Here is a 23,529-nt window from a genome sequence, read left to right as displayed (position 1 = left end):
GTCCCGTCCCGTTGTAGCGCCGTGCCTGTGTAGGCCAACATCAACCCCGATATGCGTTTGTAGTGTATCATATCATCCATCGTATCATACACGCAGGGATGGATCATTGTCTCTTCGCACGTGGGCTCGATCTGAGACTCGGGCAGCAGGAAGCCGTAACGACCGGTGTCACGCAACTCCAAGGTGAAGGAGTATTTTACGGCCAGGTCGTAGGCCCAGTCGTCGGAGCCTCCGGCGGCGGGGTCCGAGGGCATATCGAGCAGCAAAGTTGATTGAAATATTTGCTTGTGGGATGCTAATCAATTTGAGTTCGATAACAAGGCCCAAAGCCGAGTACAGTGGAGGAAGTGATCGGCAAGCTCGAAGCGAAGTTAAGTTTAATCAACGGTTGTCAGGAGATTGCTCGCATGCAATATTACGCCATTGGAAGTGGCGTCAAAGCCCTATTCAAGGCAGGACTTGAACTGTGTCAAAATTGTCTTTTGTTCCTTTTCTGATGTGTCTATTTTGGAGGCTTAACTTAGGAACCAACCGACCAACAATAGCATGAGTTTTAGTCATAGACCTCTTGCACAAGTGTGTACATGATGGAAACTTGACTGTCACTCACAGATGGTTGCTGCACCGGGTCCACTGGCGTAGCGGGTTCCGTACAGACGACGAAGGGCAGCAGAAGCTCCCTGAGCGATCTTCAGCCGCAATACAGTGGACAAAACAAATTACGTTCACTATCTTGTTTTTTGCATTCTTCATCATTCATTCATTCATCTTCCGAACCGCTTCATCGTCACTCGGGTAGCGGGGGGTGCTGGAGCCCATCCCAGCTATCTTCGGGCAGTAGGCGGGGGACACCCTGAACCGGTTGCCAACCAATCGCAAGGCACACAGAGACGAACAACCATCCACGCTCACACTCACACCTAAGGACAATTTAGAGTGTTCAATCAGCCTGCCATGCATGTTTTTTTGGAATGTGGGAGGAAACCGGAGCACCCGGAGAAAACCCACGCAGGCCCGGGGAGAACATGCAAACTCCACACAGGAAGGCCGGAGCTGGAATCGAACCCGGTACCTCTGCACCGTGAAGTCGACGTGCTAACCACTGGACTACCGGGCCGCCCCATAATTATTATTATTATTATTATTATTATACTACCAATTATAATAGACCAGGTGACATTGTAAAGGAGACCCTTTGAAGCCAAACGTACGTCCATTTCCGACCGGGATTGTCGTTAAAATTGAAAGACCGACACAGTGCTATGAACTCAATCCAGATGATAATGGCAAAAGATACACGTAATACGCACACGCAGCGCATTTTTGCGGAGATTGTGGCGACACCCAGCAGGAAATGAAACCAAGGCAAGAAATGCACGCTCGGGAAATGAAATTCCTCGGCTGTGAGACTTCTTTGTCTCCCTTTAAAGTGTCAAAAATGACCCGTGAGGACGCAGACAGATGTGTTAAATGTGAGCACTAAGACGCGTTGCGAGTGTTGACGAACTTGATCCTCCCAGCTGAGAGCCAAAAGACGAACTGGGAGAGAAAAACGTTGTTCCAACACCGTGATGAGGAAGCTCCTACGAGGACATACTGACCAGCTCGCTGTGGTGCGCTGCCAGGTCGTAGGTGTACGAGTAAGGGAAGAGCAGCAGTTGCGAATATGAGTGGATGGTGATGTAGGTCTTGATGGCTGACTTGTTCCTGCGGATGAAGTCGGCCACGTTCTTGACCTCGATCTCAGACTCGGGTTTGTAGCCGCAGAAGGTGTCGCTGCAAGGGTTGCTGGAGGCTCCGATGGCTGAAATAAAGACCCAGGTTTGGTGTCTTTGCACTAGAAAGTGTGTGTCAATGCTGAGAGGTGCCGATAACACAGGAGTGGAATCATCAAAGGGCAATACAAATACAGTGAAACTTCTCTACAACGAAACCCACATGGGCGAAAATACCCCCGAGTGTGAAAAAAATGTTCATGCATGAAAGCGTCCAGGGCATTTGCTATACAACCTTTTTTAGTTTTCTTCTTCGTGCTACCGCTATTTTTATTTTTATTGCTTTGGCCTGGGGAGTCAAGTTCAGCATTCGCTTCAATGATATCTGGCGCCATCTAGCGTCGTGAATGGGTATAACGTCTCGACCCCCAATATAAGACGACCCCCACTTTTTCATTCTTATTTCAATGCAAAAAACACCGTCTTATATTCGGGCCAATGCGGTAATAAAAATTTGAGATAGAGGAAGCAAAGTAAAAGACATTCTGCAAGAAATTGATGTAAGTGAAAGTGAAAGCTGATTGTAAATTTTGCAATTTCTTTCCCGCTTTTTCTTTCTGCACTGGCTATATGAAGTGTCAAATAAGTGTATTCTCTTACTTATGCACTCTTGGAATAAAAATAAAGAGTACACGTATACGTTTTGTGTGTGTGTGTGTGTGTGTGTGTGTGTGTGTGTGTGTGTTTACATCTGAGATCAAATTTCTCTCATCCTCATCCTACTTACTGCACCAGCCAGCGTTGCAGTTCCTGTTGGGATCAGCTCCAACGCAGCTGAACCCGGACCTCCTGGAGCGAGTTTTTCTCCACATCCTATTCTAGAAAGCATAAAGTGCAAACACAGTCGGTCACGCATTTCAACGTGAGCCTGGCCGTCGGGGTGTCAAAAGCACACACGCTCTTGTGGGTGTAGTCATAGCCGTCAATGTTGAAGACTGGAAGGACGTAGACGCCCATCTGGTCGAGGAGACTGGTCATCTGAGAATCTTTGCCGTAGGTGGACAGAGCCTGAGGACGCATGACCGTTTTCGAAATCATCTCCATTTTCAAATTTGGGTTCATAGATCTCGTACCTCCTTGACAAACCATTGGCAGAAAGCGGGGGAGATCCACTCTCTGGCGTGGATGCCGCAGTCCATGAAGATGGCAGGCTTGGCGGAGCTGGACTTCTTGCCGAGCTGCCACGACAAACAAATGTCAGGTGTAATCATGTTCAACACTGATCGGAACATGACCAAAACAGGACTGAAGCTAAAACATAAGAATGAACTAAACATGACTGAAACAAACATGACAGAAGCCAACAGCAAACAATCAAAAAGCAACGAACAAACATGACAGTAGCCAAGAGCAACAATGACCCGACACTGAGTGTTCGGGCTGGGAGTCCTTTTAAGGCCCTAATTACCTAGGACCAACAGGTGTGCAGCTGCCGGGGGAGCCCTACAGTGCCACCTGTTGGTCCCTAAACCGAATCATGACTGCATGTTGATAGACAATGTAACAAAATTCACAGGCATATATTCTTTATCCTCTGCAAAACAGACCCCTTACTGCATTTTAGTCAGTTGTGAGCTGTTCTTACGGTATCTATAAGGCAACTCAAGCATGCCAAATTACCAGCAAAAAAAAAAAAATATATATATATATACATATACTGTATATATACTGTATATATATATATGAAAAATAATAAAACTAATCTCGTTTGGGCACTTCTCGAATATTTTTAACAGCAACGTATAGTTTTCTTTTGTTTGTGCTTGTCTAGTCCCGGAGTGGATTTGCTGTGACGGTCGGGAACACTTGACACCTACCGACGCCTACAGGTCTAAAATGGAACTGCAACCGCTGCTGTTTATTTATTGACAAACATATATGTGAATTAGTCAACAAAAACAGCTTTTCATCAGTCATCACATTTACAAGAAAACAACCGGCAACACAATCCAGTGTGACAAAAGCGCTCGAGCGAAAGGCTATACTTTCTCTGGGTGACACGTCAATGTAACGGAGGGATTTAGTTGTTAGCGCACTCAATTAGCACATCTCGTACAGCTGCACTACGGTGAGGTCTCGGCGGCGTTCTGCATATTATGAGCCGTCGCTCAATAAGACAGGCGCACAAGTGGAGGCGCGAAATAGAACCCCTCTCCCACTTTGCAAGTTTAATGACAAAAACAAAGGTGCAGATCTTCTGTGTCACGTGTTGACATTGCACGTGACACCTCCCCGACACTGAAATTGCATCTTCACAGCTTCAAATAATTACAAAAAAAAGCGTTATTTCAATCAACACTTACTTGAAAAGACGCATAAGATAAAAATGGTCAAGAAATCCAAAATAACTGGAATAAATTGTATCGCATAGGGGGTGTGATGAAAAGCGAATTGAATAGGAAAATTGCTTTGAATTTAACTGGATCAAATCATCACACTTTAAAATGTACCATCCATGAAATTGTATCACAGCACCATGTATGGAGATATTTATTGAATCCACTTTAATCGGAAAGACTCCCCGAAAATATTACATAAATACATGTATATAATGCATATATTATAAAAATCCTCGTCTCACCCCTCGGGCGGTGTCCGTCCCTCATTCAGCTCGGGTCCTCTACCAGAGGCCAGGAAGTTTGAGGCTTCTGCGCAGTATCCTTGCTGTTCCCAACAAGCTAATTTCTGAATGAGAACAGGAAATAAAATAATTGAAAAAAGGGTTAGGGTTAGGGTTAGGGAAGCTCTTACGCTCCATCAAGGTGACCTGTTTTTCATTGGCTGTGATTAAAACGACGGAAAGAAAGAAAAAGAAAACAACACTGACATTGAACAGAGAAGGCAAGTGTAGGCCTGATCCTCAGAACTCATCCGCCTGGCCTCCACCCCCACAGCACAGTGAGCATGCAGATAGACGCTTAATACACTTTGACATGAAACGCAGAGCAGATGGCACTCCGTGGGTGGCACCGGGCTGTCTGTGATATCGGAGGCCACGCTGCGCGAGGCAGGGTCCGCCTTGATTGGCGTCCGCCTGACCCGCTGCTCGCTTGATTACCGGAGTCACGTGCGGCGGGACGGCAGGTCTTTTTTGTTTGTGTGCTGACAGCATGCCGAGCTTGACAAGTCGGTGTGGATTGAGCCATGCGGTCATCACATCATTTGACAGCAATGCGTATTATGTCAAAATCCTCCATGAAAGGTCAAACGTTTTTAAATGACAACAGGCTGACCCTGCGGAGAATTCATTCAATTGCCATTATTTCCTGTGGGGAAAAAAAAATCACAATTTTAAAACAACATGCAATAAATTAGTTTTCAATATCAGTTGGGCACAGAAAAAGACTGAAGTACAAACATGGAAAGTTGTTTATCCAGATTTCAGGAAAAGGAAATGTATGTCACGATGCATTTTTTTTTCAATATTTAAAACAGTTGCTAGTCCGTATAAAATGTCTGCGGCATGGTTTCGCCAAAATACCGCAGTATTTTTCCTGCATATTTCTTGCCGTGGTTTGGGGAGAATCTGTCTCATGCGGTGAGCCATATTTATTCGCTTGTTTAATCTCACACTTGATGGGTGGGCAGGTATGCCACAGCCCCAAATATTTGTGAACAAACATTGAAAAGCCGAATTTTCATCATATTTCTCCTCGAGTGGTCTTTCTTTTGATCCCTCTTCAACTGGCCTTCACCAATGTCACCAATCACTCAGCATGTCACCATTAGAGCAAAATGATTCATTCACTCACCGGATGTCGAAATATGAGAGGCCGTGGGCGTTTATGACATTTTGATCCGATCATTGTCCTTTTGGAAATGTCCGGGAAGTGCATAAATGTTTGCTTTATGTAAGCGATTCATCAGGCCAGCCATTGATGACTTCATGCTCATTTAAAAACAGCTCCAGTGTGCCAATTCTGATTCGCAGGTCAGCTTCAGCCATTCTGTGACAGACGATGCTTCCATTGATCCTCTCGATGCCAGCAATCCAACCAATGAAGGCTAAAAAAAAATGGTACTGGCTTTACTGTGACTTAAGAAAGTCACCGGAGAATTCTACTTAAACCGCGTTAATTGGAATTAATTGACAAGGTGAAATGAGCTGTGGAAAACACGCAGGCTCCAAAGTATTTCATTTCATTATTCATTCTTCACCAGAATACATGAAACGTTGTGACATGTTGGTCTCTTGTGTTATTCTTTAAGGCGGGGTTCCGTCCCTCAAAAGAATGAGGCCACATCCCCGCAGCTGAGATCTTCCCCCTCCTGGGGAAGTGGAATTTAGAATATGGATGCGTGTCAGAATATGAGGCATTTTGTTAACACCACGCAGCCGAAAGATAGTAAAAGAAATGTGAGCCCCCAAGAGAGGTTCGAGTGGTCCAATCTTGCAGTGATTTAGTTAAAGTGAAACTCCTCTCAAACGACAAACCTACATGGGCGAAAATACTCCTAGTGTGAAAAAATGTTCATGCATGAAAGCCATTCCCACTTTTCTGCTCCCCCTACAACGAAAAGTCCTCCTGTTCTCTTATACGAAATCTTTTTCTCTGTTCTTGCCTCGCAACGAGATTCACTACAACGAAAACAAGCCTTCCGCAAAGTCTAATCCAACCTCAGCATGCCACAGCGACCTCTACGGCTTCATTCGGAAACGGCAACAGCAACCACCACACTGGTTTACACGTGCGCAGTTGTACAGGAAGTATTTGTTTCAGACGCAGCACGAACGTTGCATTGCTAAAATGGCGACAAAACGGTCCTTTGCATACCAAGGAGTTAAGAAAAGAAAATTTAACGCTTGAAGACAGGATAAAGGTAATAAAAATGAAAGAAGCAAAATAAAAGACATGATGCAAGAAATTGATGTAAGTGAAAGTAAATGCTGATCGTAAATTTCGCAATTTCTTTGCCTTTTTTTCTTTCTACGCTGGCAATATGAAGTGTCAAATAAGTGTATGCTCATACTTAAGCACTATCGGAATAAAATTAAAAAGTTCACATATACGTTTTTTGAGTGTGTTCGTGTTTACGTTTGAGATAAAATTTGCGACAGTGAAAAGTCCGCTGTTGTGAAAAATCTCTTGCTGCAAACATGATTTCGTTGTAGAGGAGTTTCACTGTACAGTATCTTACATTCGATGAGAATGGAAGTTAGCGGTCTGCTAACGTCAGCAAAGGCCCCGCAGTAATGCTGTAGTAATTCATTGCAGCTCGTACCATGTACCATATTTTCACGATTGTAAGATGCACGTAAAAGTCTTAAATTTTCTCCAAAACGGACTGGGCACCGAATAATGTGGGTCGCGTGGTGTATTCAAATTTCGTATGAAGAGAGGTTCGTAAGTAGAGGTACCAATGTATTATTCTTCACAAACGAGAACCTCGTGAACTGAATTCCACCAATGATCGACAACAAGCTTTTTGAGTCAGGGCTCCAATCTTCCTATAGCATTGAGCTGTTCACAAAGCTTCTTCCATCAGGGACCGTGCGACCCTTCGGTTCAGAATGGCCGACGCGTCACCGCTGCCCTTGCCTCTTTGCTGCCTGCTCGCCACCGCTTCCCTTTCGCTGCCATGAGCAGATATCGCAACATGCCTCCTAGCAACCGCTGCAGCTGCTTCCCAACCGACCCCCAACGCACTTGCACACAATCTCACACCTACTCTACCGTAGCACTTGATTCGCAACCACAAACACGCGTGTAACCACACGTCTAAACACTTAATCCCTGCTGAAACCTACACATGCATAAATAAGAGCATCTGCCCGGGTATGTGGTAAATATTCACACCGTCGGATCAAAAATATGAGCGGGTATTAGCCACCTCACACAATTTCCATACTCATCCGTCAGAAAATGTCACATTGAGTCATTGCCTCTACACTTGCGCACAAGTCAAAGTCACCCTATCAAGAAATCAAAAAATATCCTGCCTGATTATCCTGTGGTGTGAAGTATTAAGAATGTTTTATTTCTGGTCAGAAAACGGTAAGGGCGGACTTAAATGGACACCAAAAAATCAAGATCGTAAAAAAAAAATCACAATAATCGGAATTATCATAATAACAGTATATAATATTGGGAATAAAGGTTTGTAAAGTACGTTATGTAATTCAAATTAACGTAGGCTTATTTACGCGAACAGTCTTGCTTTGGTGGCCCCCCCAGCACCTCTCTCTTTCATTCTCAAGTAATTTGTTCCATTATGCTTCAATTGCAAATATGGCAAAAGTTTATTTTGGATATCTGGGCATGTCATCGAAAAGGGATCAAGAGTCGGGGGCAAAAAAGAGCAAAAGAAAAAAAAAACGAGATGCGCATCACTTGCAGGTAAGACAATGTTTTAAATAACAATTTTGATTACGCTATGAAAATTAAATGGAATTTTAGGAGACAAACTTGTTTGTTATGCAACAACCATGCCGACATTTTCGAGACGTTCATAGGCCAAGAGCGACCATCCCCACTCACACTCACACCTAGCGACAATTTAGAGTGTTCCATTAAGCCTGCCATGCATGTTTTTGGAATGTGGAAGGAAACCGGAGTACCGAAAGAAAACCCACGCAGGCCCGGGGAGAACATGCAAACTCCACACAGGAACGCTGGACCTTGAATTGAAGCCGGTACCTCTGCACTGTGGGCTCTACGTGCTAACCACTGGACCACTGGGCCGCCCGGCCTACATAGGAACATAATTAATTTAGAAAATGTTTGTACCATGGTACCAAACTATATTTCACTGTTAACTCATTCAGTACCAGCCAATTCTGGACCAAGTCTGAAAAGACGTTTAAAAACGTCTTTGGGAGTGAATGAGTTAATAGCAGTGGCATGTATTTATTTTAAAATTTATTTATTTGCGTATTTGGTGCCATTCTTAGTATTTTCTAAAGACGTAATTATTATTATTTCTTTCTTATTTTTGTGAAAGTTTTTGAAACATGAATATTGACAAGCTATTTTGTAAAATAAAGCAAAACTGACAAATACTCAGATATTTGGGCTGGTGTGGGGGCACCACAAAGCATTTATGTAGAGCTCACGACGGCCCTGTCCCCAGTATTGAACATGTTGGAGTCTCAAAGAAGCCCATCGCCACATGCACAATATGGGGGGATATAATGAAAGAAAAGTAGGGATCTCAAAAAATATTTAAGAAGGCCCCGGCGATATATAGAGCCAAGGAGACGTTCTCATCGCTTAGTCAACCAAGTGTGAAATAGCTCCGGCCAAGTTAAGAGAGCGGGACAACCATTAATACTGATAAAAAAAAAAAAAAAAACAGGAACGAGGTGCTCTCAAGGTGAAAAGTGACTGAGCACCAAGAAGGTGATTTATGTCACCTTCCCCTGCAATCCGGGATAAAGAGCCTACACATACACACACGCGCACATGCACACATACGCACTTTTTTTTTGAGCCTCGTCTTACTTGGACTTATGTCTGTAGCGGCACCATATTAGATCCAAATCCCGGCACCCGTTCACTTCCAATAACATCGCACAGCTCAGGGCTTGATTCTGGAGCGAAGTAATTCATTTTAACGTGACCCTGAGCATAGTCTCGACAATCCCCTCGTTTTGTCAGCGGCGCGATATTTTGTCTCCGGAGGATTTTGTGACAGCAGACTTTGTTTTGGTGATAAAAAAAATGTGAACTCGTAACTCCTTAAGGCTTCTAGAATGTTGCAAATGAGGATTTCTCTCATCGCAGCAACCTTCTGTTCGATGGGTTGTCGCGATGGACTGAAAGGAAAAAAAAAAACTTCAATGACACCTCCCACGCTTCTGAATTCTGATGTGGAATGTCATACGGTGGTACCTCGACTTACAAACGTCTCTTCAAAACGTGTCAACAGAAAAATATTGCGTCTCCGAAAGAAATTTCAAGATGCGTAAGGTAAAAATACAGTACGGCCCGCTACTCGCAGCTCCGAGTATAAATGCTCTGCCATTGGCTATTACTGAGCATCATTCTGGCATCCGGTTGGCTAAGAGGGACCTCCACTGAATGTGTCGATACGTGTGGATAGATCATGTGTATCGATGCGGCGTCCTCGTCATTGTGTTTTTGATAGTATGCACAACTCTCATTTATTGCGCAATAATCTAATGATAATGCGCATTTGTTACATATTTTGATGCATTTTTATGCTTTCGAAAACAATTTATGTCTGACTTTTGGGGATGCTTGGAACGAATTAGGGCATTTACATGCGAAACGCGTCTCTACTTACAACATTTTCTTGTTCAGAAATTTCTTCCAGAACCGGTTAATTTGGTAAGTAGAGGTACCACTGTATTCTTATATTCTCTCTTCTGTATCGGGCCCCAAGCGCATGTGGACAGGCAACAAAAATAAATGCCTGCTTCTGCAGTTTTTTTCCTCGGCATTGCACCCTTCGGATGAGTTTCAGAGAAAAACGGTAGCGCCAAACACAAACGACAAACCGCACCACAACAATACCTGTTGCCGTTACATCGCTACTTTGTAAACTGTCGGATCAAAAGCTTTGACAGTGTCTAAAAACCGAAAGATGGCCCCACTGTCTTTCTAGCTGCCAAATCCTGCTCCGGAAAACGGGGTTATATTTAATCCTTTTCTTTCAAGTCTGGTTTGAAACGTTCCTCCCTGGCGTCATTATCCCAACATGAGATACGGAGAATCTTGCATCGAGGATATGTCCGGGGTTTGTCACATCCCTAATTGGGCAAATCAACGTGCCTTTACATGCCCAAGGATCTGCTTTATTAGCCTAATCAGCTCTCCCGAGGCGAGACCCGCAGAATAAGGCCTTTGTCAAATTGTTAATAAGGTCCTTGGTCGAGATCAGGTCGGAGCGCTACAGCCTCCTGTTCGTTTAACCGAAGGAACAGGCAGGAAGACGGCGCGGTGGAAAAGGAGGTCCCGAAGCCCGGGCGGAAGGAAGCCTCGGCTGAGCTTGACAAAGAACCTGACGTCGGTAATGTACCCCCGAGGCTGCAGCAAAGATCCCGGACAACAGCTGTGCTCTCGCCTGCTGTCCAAAATGAGCCGTTGCACTATTCAGCACTTGATCCTCCACGCGTTGCCCCATGAATAATGAACACCGGGGTAGGAATACGCGCATCCGCATTTAATTCCGCCGGCAAACGCGAGAGGATATTGCCTCGGCGAGCGCCCGCTCCTTCCAATTAAACAACGTGCCACTTCTTTCTTTACTTCGCCTGATGATTTCTGGTGGGGCAATAAGAAAAGTTGAAATTGCTGCGGTTGCTTACGAAGACCTCCGTAGGAAGCTCACGCGGCTCATGGAGGAAGGGCCCCGTTTCGGGTTTTCCGGGAGAAATGGAATGCATTCGTTACAGAACGCAATCACAGTCACAGATTAAACCTCGGAATCGAATCGCCAAGCTACTGTGTGGCAAGGAGGCGTAGCAACAAAACACAATTAACCCAAGGGCGAAAAGGCCTTTTTTGTTGATTCGACTCGTGAACATTACTCAGGAAAAGTTAGCAATATTTGTCTTGTGCTGAAATTTCAGGATACAGGTGGACTTCATTCAACTGTGGCAATAAACTATTCGTGGGGAATGGGATGGGAGGAAACGCCGGGTATTGACTACCCCCGAAAATATTTGATACTTTGAACGAAAAAAATACCACAAACCGTCATCCAAGAATGGTTTATAAAGTTTCTAATTCATGATTTAATGGGGGCGGCCCGCTGGGCGACCGTTTAGCACGTCAGCTGCACCGTGCAAAGGCGCAGGGTTTGATTCCGGCTCCGACCTTCCCGTGTGGAGTTTGCATGTTCTCCCGTGCCTGCGTGGGTTTTCTCCGGGGACCGCGGTTTCTTCCCACATTCCAAAAACATGAATGGCAGGTTCATGGAACAGCACCGGCAGTACACTTGTACGCACCGCAAAGACGTTCCATAATTTCCGCTAACCACCCGGGCTAAACTTAGCTGCTGAGTCAAATGCCAAGGAATACAAGTGAGTTTTGAGGCGGGTTTTAAAGATGGGCAATGAGGGGGCTTGTCGAATGTTCAATGGAAGGTCATTCCAGAGAGTGAGAGAGAAGGAGAGACTCTCATTCAAGAATTAGCCCGGTTACTAGTTTCCAATTTAGCTCGAGCTTTGGCGCCATTTTGTGGCATCACTCACGGCGACGCAAATAGAGCACAAAAGCACACCTGGGTGAGATTGGAATCGTTCAGGCCTTCCGTGTATCTACTGCGAATATTCTGAAAGCAGTCGCCTTTTCATTTGGCTTAAAATGATTAAGACAAAGACAAAAAAAAAAAAAAAAAAAAAAAGACACACGGATGAGATTATTAGCCAAACGGCAGTGAAGGAGCGACTTCCCAAGGAGAGTCGGAGCAGATCTCCGAAGCAAAGCCTCGGAATGATACTTCCCAGGGCAGAAGCTTTGCCGGCTGGCTCTCGATAAGCTGCCGCAAAGACGGCCTTCGCGTCTCACCTCATGCGGCCTTCACAGGCGCACCGATCGCGATCCGCTGCGCTTTCAACTTCAGCAAACATATACGCAGACGCCGGATTTGCAATACATGTTGCACGTGCCCCTGAAAGGGATACGTATTAAGCAAAATGCACTTTTTAATTGTTTTCTAAGGCCGATTTAGACAAAAGTAGATCCACGCCGACGAGCAGATGGCCTCACACTCCAAAATCCATCCATCCGTTTTCTGATCCGCTTTATCCTCACAAGGGTGGCGGGGGGTACTGGGGCCTATCCAGGCTGTCTTGGGAGACACCCTGAACTAGTTGCCAGCCAATCGCACGGAGATGAACAAGCATCCGTGCACACACTCACACCGAGGGACAATTTTGGGCGTTCAATCAGCCTGCCGTGCATGTTTTCGGAATGCGGGAGGAAAACGGAGTACCCGGAGAAAACCCAAACCGGCACGGGGAGAACATAGAAACTCCGCACAGGAACGCCAGAGCTGGAATCGAACCCACAACCTCCGCACTGTGAGGTCGACGTGCGAACCACTCGAACACCGGGCCGCCCCCCCCTCCAAAATCAAACATTAAAAATGAATTATTGCAGCACTGTAGCCTTTTTACTGCCTCTAGTGTCACGAGCCCATGCTAATTTGCATAATAACCGCCCCCACGTTGAGGTTCTCCGCCCGCGAAAAGGTCAGCCGGACGTGGCAAAGATCCGGAACCGCTTTCAAGTGACGGTCGACTCTACTGTGAAGCACTAGCATACAAAGGCACTATCCAGCCGGAAGCAGCTACTTTTCACCGCCGTGAAGCGTTACGACGTTAACCCTTTCATGCACCCTGTAGCCCGATCACATGATACACTGTCCATCGTAGTAACCGCTGTCCCCCGTAAGGGGTTAGAGCATTACGAAGCCTCATTTATTTGTTGTTATTAAACTTTTTATTGAATTGTTTCAAACAGTTAGAAAAAAGAAAACCATGGTCACGTGTTTAAGCACCGGTACATAGAACCACACCAGTTCCGGGCATCGAAATAGCACATACATACATTGACATCCCTGTGAAACGGGTTACGATTACCGCCCTCCCACCTATACAATGTCCTGAACGCTGTGCCATATGACTAGAAAAGTAATGAAATAAAATCAAATAATAATAATAAACAAAAATAAACCAACTCGAGTGGAATGAGGCCAATAGGGTGACTCAACTGTCTGTTCGAGCATAATTGTATCTAAATCTTTTGGAATATTCACGCCTAAGTACCTGATCGACTCTGAGTCCCAGTTCAAACTGAATTCATCTCTCATCACATTGCTCGGAGAGTACTTCGATGACAAGTTTGTATCCCGAAAATCCTCCGTACACCCTGACGGTAGAAAGCAATTGCGGGAAAGAGGTAGATGGCTTTCCCAGAAATATGAATATATCGTCCGCAAATAGGGCTAATTTATGAGTATCCTGTCCAACGGTTATCCCCTCGATCTCGTCTTTCTGCCTTATCCACTGACTTAGGGGCTCTATAAAAATGGCAAATAAGAGTGGGGGAAATAGGGCAGCCCCGTCGGCATCCCCTTTCCAGATCGATTTATCCTTACTTTTGCTATTGGCATATCATATATAGCCTGTATAGTTCTTATAAAATTGTCCTTGAATTTAAATCTCCGTAGTACCTTATATAAATATGACCAGTTGACAGAGTCAAAGGCCTTTTCCGCGTCCAGTCCCAGCAAAACAGCTTCAAAGTCACGCGCCTTTATATGAGCAATTATGTGTAGAGTGTAGAGTTCTTCTGACGTTATCCATAGACAAAAACAAAAATAGAACAAGATCTGAGAAGAACAAACTCAGTAACTGGCGAAAGTTCCGCCGAGCAAACACTCCGCTGCGAGGTCTCAAATTCGACCCCAAAAGAGCCAGGATCTTCTGCTGGCTCGGAGGGGAAGCCTCCGCTACGGTTCCCTTGTAGAGGGCCCTCGGTTAGTTGTCGCTCCCCCAAACACATTTATGCACAGGAGTCCGAGCGTCCCCGGTCATATCTATGTATACACACACGAACGGGCATACGTACTCATTGACTCACGTATACTCTAAAGCATAAACGCCTAGTTGCATTTCACATCTACATATACGTACATACACCCACACACATACTCGGGCATACCTATTCCCCTACGTACCTTTGCGCGTGTTCCTACAGTGCTTACTAATACATGACAAGACATGTGACTTAAGAATAGCGTTCAGAGGTTAGCCCATCAAATTCAGCTTTACGCTAGTAGCGCAGGAACGGAACGTCCCATCGACGATTAAGGCAAATGTTATCGTCGGATGCTCGTCCCTCGTCCTGTCACTTGTGCTCTCCCGGCGTCCTTCCCGTTTGGACGCCAGCCTCACGCAAAGTGAACGAATAAATTGCCTCTCACATTAAGTGAACGCTCACATCATGATTCGGTCATTTAGAGGAGGAAATGTGCGCGCAGTGAAGCCAATTGGGATCATATTTTTTTCTTTCTGCCGCCGTAATGTAATTTCCCAACATCCTTTCAGCTCCTCCGATGCATGGCGGGACGGTAAATATCATTTCCATGATACAGTTTAGACCTTTGCGGCATTGAGGCGCAGCATATGCACGTGGCGATCTCCTCATAATCAATTAGCCCAGCTGCAAAAAATGCACAATGCTGATTGTCGACGTATATTTGGTCACTCTTTAAATGACGAGAGAAAAGACAATTTGATCAGATTCCTTTAGGCATGATTTTTTTTTTTAACCCACTCTCCGAAAAACGGAATTATTCAACGCAGCCTCTAAGGGAAAAATGGATTATTCCCAACAAAGAGTTGTTGTCATTTTTCGGTCACGTTCAGCAAAAACCCGAAGCGAAAGTGGATTTTACGCCATATGGGTGGCACTACTTCTCCTTTAAGGCACGATTGTCAGCCAACGATGAAGTGACTTAATGGGCACATTGTATTTATCATGGTGCAAAATGGCCTGCATGGAATTGATAAGCTTGCGCCGCCAGAAATCAGGCATTGTCTTCACCTGCGTGACACGATCATTTTTGAATGTTTTCAAAACTCCGAGCCCCTCCCGGATGACCGAGCTTCTCAGCTGATCTTGAGAAGGAGAACCTGGACATCCTGCGGAGAATGCTCATTTCGGCCGCTTGTATTTTACACTTCCTGAATTGGATTTAGCAAGTTTCATCAACACAGTGAAATGGTGAAAAGGTTCAAGACATGTCTGCCGCGGATAAAGAATAAGCCTTCCTGCGAAGGGCAATCATAGATTGTGCTTGGGGTTTTTTTGGGGGGCGGGGGGGGGGGGCAGTGGGGGGTCTGAATTTTGGTCCGCCATGCGACCGTCATATGAAACTGACAAATTAGGCCCCTTCTGCCTTTTGATTTCAACGCGGCGCCATGACTCAAAGTCGTACTGACCTTTTACAAGCAACATCTGTGGGGAGTTAGGATTTATGTTTGCCCACGCGGGCCTCGTGCCAACACGCTGGCCCGCTGTTTTTCTACCATTAAACATGAGTTATGTCACACTTCCCGTTTAATCACATGCTGTTTTTTCCATTTTGATTTATATTTATATATTTTTTTAAACACCAGGCCAAATCGCAGACCTCGGACAATGATTCACTGCGAGCGACCCATTTGACAAATTAAACCTGCAGTCAGACTTAAAGGCAATGTTTGTGAGCCCCGAGGACAAGAGACTAACAATTCCATGAAATGTTTTCAGTTGACCTTCACCAATGCCGCTTTTCCGCACAGGCAATTTTCGCAACAATCAATTTTGTTGCTATTAATCTAGTACTCATTATTTCCGTCAAAGTCGGGCAGAGTGCCGGGCAAACTACTTTCAAACAACAACTTTTCAATACGTGGCATTTTATTACCTACTTTCTTTTGAAGCTAAAATATTGACACGATAATACGACTCAATGGTGAGTGACTTTCCTTGAAACAAGTATGATATGCATATGTGGGAGAGAGAGAGAGAGAGAGAGCGAGAGATGGCAATCCACCGGTGTAACCGAGGCAAATGCACCACCACGGAGAGCCCCCCAAATTGTCTCATTGCGGAAAGTGAACAAATGTGCTGTGCAAAGCCGTTTTACACTTCAATATGAAGCAGTAACAGTTTTGAGTCCTACAAGGTGGATTCCATTTTTGTAAACGCCACACAGGAATCGAAATCAAACCCCGCACCTCCGCATTGTAAGGCGGACGCGCTAAGCCACCGATGTCAAACGCAAGGCCTGGGGGCCAAATCTGGCCCACCACATCATTTTATGTGGCCCGCGAAAGCAAATCAAACATGTCAACTTCCATGATGCTTGCTAAAATCTCTAGCAAAATTTAAAATTAGCATATGTAATAAATAAGAGACATATTGTAAGCATTTTCTTGTAACCAAACCCCTCAGTATAGTAACTTAAACAATAGTTGAATAAACCGTTGTTGACTTTGAAAATATGGCCCACGACAAAAATGAGTTTGACACCCCTCCGCTAACCACGTCGACCACGGGGCCACCCGACATTAGCAATATTTTAGGCCTAAATAGCCTCCAAGGTGTGTTGACTTTTGCAATGGTGTCACTTTTACGATGCTCTCACCTTCAAACCTAGAACACGAATTTGGCAGAGAGGGGGGCGAATAAAATTGCAACAAACTTTATTTCTCGCATTGTTATGTTTAAAGAGGAGAAGATAGCATGAAAGTTGGAACGGCTAATGCAGAGTGTTACATTAATGGACCGAATCGGGTAATGGGTATTGAATTGAATGCAACATAAATTTGAGATCTGGACGCATTAGGTGAGCTTAACAATTGAATATAACTGCATAAAAGGGACTTTTCTACTTGAAGCAAGGCCTCAGTCATACATATACATAAATAATTTCCACATGGGCCATTCTTAGCTAATTTCTATCAATGAATTTCTGATGCAACATTCACTTTTTTTTTTTTTTTTGAGGTGGATGAATTTAGGCTACAGCATGTGACAGGATTGTACTTACCGAAAGCAAAGATTTGTGTTCACGCAAGGTTCTTTGTTTTAATGGAAAAGTCAAACAGAGTTTGTGAAAGCGGTTGAGCTCAAACGTGCAATTTGCTGGGTGCAATTTTCTTTTTTCTCGTTACGGCAAGAACACCATTGATTTTGCAGACTACTCCAGACAAGAAGGCGGATGGATTTTTTTTTTGGGGGGGGGGGCGTAGGTTATTTTAAGTGCTCTAACAAGATCTGCTCTATAACATCATAAAAAGTCAAAGAGCGATATTCCACGATGCAATCCCACGAATGAGCAAAACATACCGAGGACCCTTTATGGACTACATTAAGTTACTCCGTGAGAAAAAAGTAAAAGCAATCTACATTTATTTTTTTTCCACGTCCGCTGCTCAATACATAGATTGCCCGTTTATGGATGTTTCTAGTATCCACTGAGGGACCTTGGGAGATGAATGCCCCTATTAAGGAAATAAATAACAGCCAGTAAAGACACTTAGTTTGACCAAGAACAAACATTACATAATTACTGTAATTCACTTAAGTTTCTTTTTTTAAGCTACGTAATGATTTTCTGTTTCCCCTCCTTGCACAAAATTGCTCCAACCAGGAGAGGTCCAAACAAACGGGATTTTGCATCTACCTACGAGAAAAGTATTAGGAAGTAGGAGAGATATGATGGAATTAAATACAATTTAAAACAGCACGGATGTGTTTTATGAACATGTCTGTGACATGCTTTTGTCAAAATACCCCCCCCCCCCTTTCAAGCATGAAACATTTGCTGAAATTAGCATGCTTACAAGTGGGAGACTACAGTCAATAGAGAGTAAGGATGTTGTTACCGGGACGACTAGGGGCGGAGCCATCAAGTAGAGCAGCGCCTCAAAATACTCGAATCTCAAAACATCTTGCCTTATCGAAATGAATGCAAATGCTATTAATACAGTTCAGCTGTACAAAAAAAATTAAATGTCAGGTGCGTTTTTTTAATGAGAAAAATAGCACTCTGTATGATTGTATTTTATAAATAAATACAGTAGTGATATCATTCAATTGAATTCAAACGAATCATTTGAATGGCCATTGTGCTGTTGCCTGCCTTGGCCACCAGGGGACAGTATTAAAAGGAAAGATGGCAAAAGTGTACATGCGGGTCAGAAAGATATGGACGAATCTGTGACAGTGGCCGTATTTATTATCTCACATTGATAGTCCTATATTTGTGGCTTGAAGGATTATATACACGTTTCCCATTTGGTGATAGCATTAGCATTAAGCTAGCAAACATACGGCGAAGCAATGTGCTTGATTTAAATACGCAACATGTAATACCATCCATCCTTCTTCTGATCCGCTTATCCTCACAAGGGTCACGGGGGATGCTGGAGCCTATCCCAGCTGTCTGTGGGCAGTAGGCGGGGGACACCCTGAACCGGTTGCCAGACAATCACAGGGCACACAGAGACGAACAACCATCTGCGCTCGCGGTCACAACTTGGGACAATTTAGACTCAAATTGTCCCTAGTTGTGAGTGTTCAATCAGCCTGCCATGCATGTTTTTGGAATGTGGGAGGAAACAGGAGTACCCGGAGAAAAGCCACACAGGCCCAGGAAGAACATGCAAACTCCACACAGGGAGGCCGGAGCTGAAATTGAACTTAGTACCTGTGCACTGTGAGGTCAACGCGCTAACCACTGAACCACGCCTGCAACGTGTAATTATCCTAGTTTTTATTTTTAGTTGGACAGTAAACAACTGGGAGTGGCATAAAACAGCGTGAAGCCTCTTTTTTTTTTTTTTTTAACTTTAAAACTACTTACTGTACTTTCCCCAACTAATCGCGGGATACAAAGCTGAAGTCGACATATCGGGAGTGGGGGTGAGAGCTCAAGCAAATTAAGAGGGCAACTTCTCTTTCTCCTCTGCGGCATCAAATCAAACGATCTTTCCGAGGTGGCTGACAGCCGCCATCCATCTTTCCGAGCTGATGTCCGCAGGCCATAATCACGCGGCATTGCCACCGTGCCACCCGTCTCCCGCTCACCTCGTCACGGATCAAACGAACCTTTTGAAGAGAGCGCTTCCTCTCTACTTTCCACAGTCAAATGAATCAAACCGGCCTGTTAATTATTCCTCTTGCAAAAGGGGGAATTGAAATATATGACAAGCTCTTTTTCTCCATATATACAAGTGTGTATGCTTCTGCAGGTGTTTGGATTCCAGCTTGTAAATGTGACAACGCTAGCACAATAGGGACTGCTTGTGACTGACTGTAAACACCGTTACAACAGCAGGCGCACATTAGCATCGACAAAACACAACAAATAGCTCATATGCAAAAATCACTTTTCATGATGATTCCAATAAGACGGCACAGCGGGGGGTGTTTAATGCCGCTCGCACGAATAATGCAGTTAGTACGATTATGTCCAGATGAAGTTACTTCCCGAACAAGAATATATATTTTTTAAATGACTACGAATTCAGTTATTTTATTCGTCAAAACTAATCAAAAATCTACATACAGTATCTCCCAAAAAAGGAATACACCCCTGACATTTTTGTAAAAATGTTATATTCTTCATGGAACGGCACAGAAATTATTTTGCTGAATTGTCAAGTGGTCAGTGTCAACTGAAAATAATCCAACACGCAGCCATTTTATGGATGACATAATCGCTTATCACAAAAGTGAGTACACCCCTGAGTGCGTCACGTTTGCGAGGTGGTGGTGGACCCCAAAAAGCAGGCAGGAGGGAGGAGCAGGGTGTACTTGAAGACGTGTAGTGATAAAACACAGAGACAACTAAATCCAAAAACAAACAGTCCAAAGTAGCAAACAAAAATAACAAGTGAAGCTAAAACAGAACCGTGACCAAAACATGACCGAAATAGGACTGAAGCTAAAACATAATGACTGAAACAAACGGTGAAGGCCCTCGTTATCGAGGAATGCGGCCCTCAGGACAAGGAGACGGCTCCTGGTGCTTGTGTCTCCGAGGACTGTGGAGGCCCAGTCTTCCCCGGAAGCCCCGCCCGCAGGATTGACAGAAGTGGGTTGGGGGGCCGGGCGGTTGCCGGGCCCTGTCCTTCCTCCGCGCTCGCCGGTCCTCCTCCGCAGCGACGCGTCGAGTCTCGAGGACCCCGCCCCGCACAGCCCCACGCCAGGCCGCCCGATCCGCGGCCAGGTCAGCCCACTGTGCCGGGGGAATCCGGCACCGCTGAAGATGACCCTTTAGCTGGTCTTTAAATCGTCTTTTCGGGCCACCGCGAGGACGGGTGCCCTCCAGCAACTCCGCGTAGAGGAGCTGCTTCGGGAGACGGTCGTCGCTCAGCCGCTGCACGTGGCCGGCCCACCGCAGTTGGGCCAGGGTGATCATGGCCTCGATGCTCGTGAGGCCGGCCCGGGTGAGGATCTCATTATTGGTCACTCTCTCCTCCCAGGAAACGTTGAGGAGAGATCGGAGTCGTCCTTGGTGGAACCTCTCGAGCCTCTTGATGCTGGTCCGATAGAGGGTCCAACATTCGGCGCCATAGAGAAGGGTCGGGAGGACGACAGACTTGTACACCATGATCTTCGTGTTGGTGGAAATGGAGTGATTCCAGAAGACCCGACGACCGAGGCGTCCAAAGGCTGTGTGGGCTGCCTGGATACGGTAAGTGAGGTCCTCCGTGAGGCCGGCGTCCTACTGGATAATGCTGCCCAGGTAAGGGAACGCCGAGACCTGCTCGATGGGTTCGTCGTCGATGGTGATTTGGGGTGGACGATGGTTCAGGTGGAGGGTCTTTGTCTTTTTGGTGTTGACGGAGAGGCCAAAGGTCCTGTACGCCGCGGCGAAGCCGTCCGCGATGAGCTGGAGGCCCCTGGAAGAGTTGGAGACCGCAGCATTGTCATCAGCGTACTGGAGTTCGCTGACGGTCGTGACCATGGCCCCCCGCCTGCTCCTCAAACGGCTGAGGTTGAAGAGCGACCCTTCAGTTTGGTAGCGTAGAGTGATTCCGTGCTCCTGGACAGGGGTGACGTGGTGGATGAGCGCGGCGATGTAGAGGCAGAACAACGTCGGCGCCACCGTGCAGCCCTGTTTGACTCCGGTCCGAACCGGGAATGGGAGAGTCATTTCGCCCCGAGTCAGGACGCAACCCTTCATGCCGTCGTGAAACATCCGGATGAGGGATATGAATTTGGGGGGGGCAGCCTTGACGTTCCAGCACTTTCCAGAGTGCTGCTCGGGGCACAGAATCAAACGCTTTGGCCAGATCATAAAAGATGGCGTGGAACTCCCTCCGCTGCTCCCGGCACTTCTCCAGGAGCTGTCTGGCGCAGAACACCATGTCCGCGGTTCCCCTTCCTGGACGGAAGCCCGCCTGGGACTCCGGAAGAACCCGCTCAGCGAGACAGGTGAGTCGGTCGGCCAGTATACGACAGACGAGTTTTCCAGCAGTTGACAGCAGGGAAATTCCACGATAGTTTCCACAGTCGAGTTTGTCGCCCTTCTTGAATATCGTGACGATGACGGAGTCCTTCAGTTCCCCAGGCACCTTCTCCTCGGCCCAGCATTGAAGGATGAAGGTGTGGAGGCGGGTGAGGAGATGTGCACCCTCAGCTTGTAAAAGTTCTACGGGGATGTTGTCGACTCCAGCAGCTTTGTTCTTCTTCATCCTCCTCAGGGCTCCGGAGATCTCCCGGAGAGTCGGCAGCTCCGTCATCCAGTGTTGCACGGGGAGCTGGGGGACAGGATCGAGGAAGCCGTCTATTGCGCATGTCGGACGGTTCAGGAGCTCCATGAAATGCTCCTTCCATCGCTGGTGAGTAGCCTCCTTTTCCTGCAGGATTGTGCCGTCCTTTACCTTCACAGCCATTGGAGCACTGCGAGCCGGACCGATGATCTTCCTCGTTGCTTCGAAGAAGGATCTGGTATCGTGACGGTCAGCGAAACTCTGCATTTGGTGGGCAAAGTTGACCCACCATTGATTTTGGATCCTCCGGATCTCTCTCTGTGCTTCACTCTTGGCCGCCCGGTAGGCTTCTTCAAGTCTCTTGGAGGAAACGCAGTTCTGCGATGTAATGCGAGCCTCTCTCTTTCTTGAAATCAATAACAAATCAATCTCAATAACAAAAACATGACTGAAGCTAAAACATAACAATGAACTAAACACGACTGAAACAAACATGACAGAAGCCAACAGCAAACAATCAAAAAGCAACGAACAAACATGACAGTAGCCAAGAGCAACAATGACCCGACACTGAGTGTTCGGGCTGGGAGTCCTTTTAAAGCCCTGATTACCTAGGACCAACAGGTGTGCAGCTGCCAGGGGAGCCCTACAGTGCCACCTGTTGGTCCCTAAACCGAATCATGACAGTACCCCTCCTTCAAGGGACGGATCCCAGACGTCCCAAAGTTGTCCAAAAGGCTTGCCTCGCTGGGGAACAGGAACCAAAAGCGACGGCAACCCTTGCCTTGCCGGAGAACAGGAACAAAAGCGACGGCGACCTTCGCCTCGCCGAAATACAGGAACAAGAAGCGATGGCAACCCTTACCTTGCCGGAGAACAGGAACAAAAGCGACGGTGACCTTCACCTCGCCAGGGAACAGGAACAAAAGCGACGGCAATCCTTTGGCTGGGCGTGGCCTGACGTGGACGGAGCTCGACGTAACGGGCGACATGGAACAGCCGGACGTGAACAGGGGCTCGGCCTGACGTGGGCGTGGACGTGGCACGGCTCGTCGTCGACGTGATTGTGACTCAGCTCCAACAGACACGTGACGAGCCTCGGCTCAACGTGGACGCGGACGGGGCTCGGCCCACCGTAGATGCGCTTGACGAGACGAAAACAGGACAGCCGCATCACCAGCGCTGCCTGAAAGGGGAAAGGGTGACGCGCTCCGCCAGGCACATGGTGGAATAGGGACCAGTCCTTAGTACCTGCGGGGTCCAGGTGGTCGGGTCATTCTGTCACGTTTGCGAGGTGGTGGTGGACCCCAAAAAGCAGGCAGGAGGGAGGAGCAGGGTGTATTTGAAGTATTGTATTTAAAACAAAGAAAACTAAATCCAAAACAAAGTCCAAAGTAACAAACAAAAACCATGGCAGAAACTAAAAACTCTCAGTAACAAAAACCTGACCAAAACAGGACTGAAGCTAAAACACAACAATGAACTAAACATGACAGCAGCAAGAAGCAACAATGACCCGACACTGAGTGTTTGGGCTGGGAGTCCTTTTAAGGCCTTAATTACCTA

At 46.2% G+C, this 23,529-nt stretch overlaps 1 protein-coding gene and 1 long non-coding RNA gene across 7 annotated transcripts in view; one reads left to right on the top strand and one right to left on the bottom strand.

Annotated features, from left to right (window-relative positions):
* The window catches only part of gyg1b (glycogenin 1b), a 111,372-nt gene that overhangs the window by 33,700 nt on the left and 54,143 nt on the right, over positions 1-23,529 (bottom strand). For 2 of the 6 annotated variants that reach the window (XM_086102454.1, XM_086102453.1), the window contains exons 2-7: positions 4,357-4,460; positions 2,849-2,953; positions 2,673-2,783; positions 2,503-2,593; positions 1,602-1,804; positions 611-689 (exon numbers count right to left, since the gene is read on the bottom strand). In XM_086102454.1, the coding sequence (XP_085958580.1) occupies positions 611-689; positions 1,602-1,804; positions 2,503-2,593; positions 2,673-2,783; positions 2,849-2,914 (550 nt within the window). In that variant the 5' untranslated portion in view covers positions 2,915-2,953; positions 4,357-4,460. Of the gene's footprint in view, positions 1-610; positions 690-1,601; positions 1,805-2,502; positions 2,594-2,670; positions 2,784-2,848; positions 2,954-4,356; positions 4,461-4,526; positions 5,486-23,529 lie in introns of those variants that run through there. The other 4 variants (XM_086102452.1, XM_086102456.1, XM_086102455.1 and 1 more) reach the window with 4 other exon arrangements.
* Positions 21,838-22,305, top strand: LOC147187218 (uncharacterized). The gene is made up of 3 exons (XR_015099012.1): positions 21,838-21,868; positions 21,955-22,092; positions 22,193-22,305. It is a non-coding gene; the product is annotated as an uncharacterized LOC147187218 (long non-coding RNA).

Source organism: Hippocampus guttulatus, chromosome 21 (assembly GCF_054856545.1).
Source record: "Hippocampus guttulatus isolate MCC_2025c chromosome 21, RoL_Hgut_1.0, whole genome shotgun sequence".
Lineage (NCBI taxonomy): Eukaryota > Metazoa > Chordata > Actinopteri > Syngnathiformes > Syngnathidae > Hippocampus > Hippocampus guttulatus.
The sequence above is the reverse complement of the archived record's forward strand: the minus strand, read 5'-3'. Positions and strand labels throughout refer to the sequence as shown.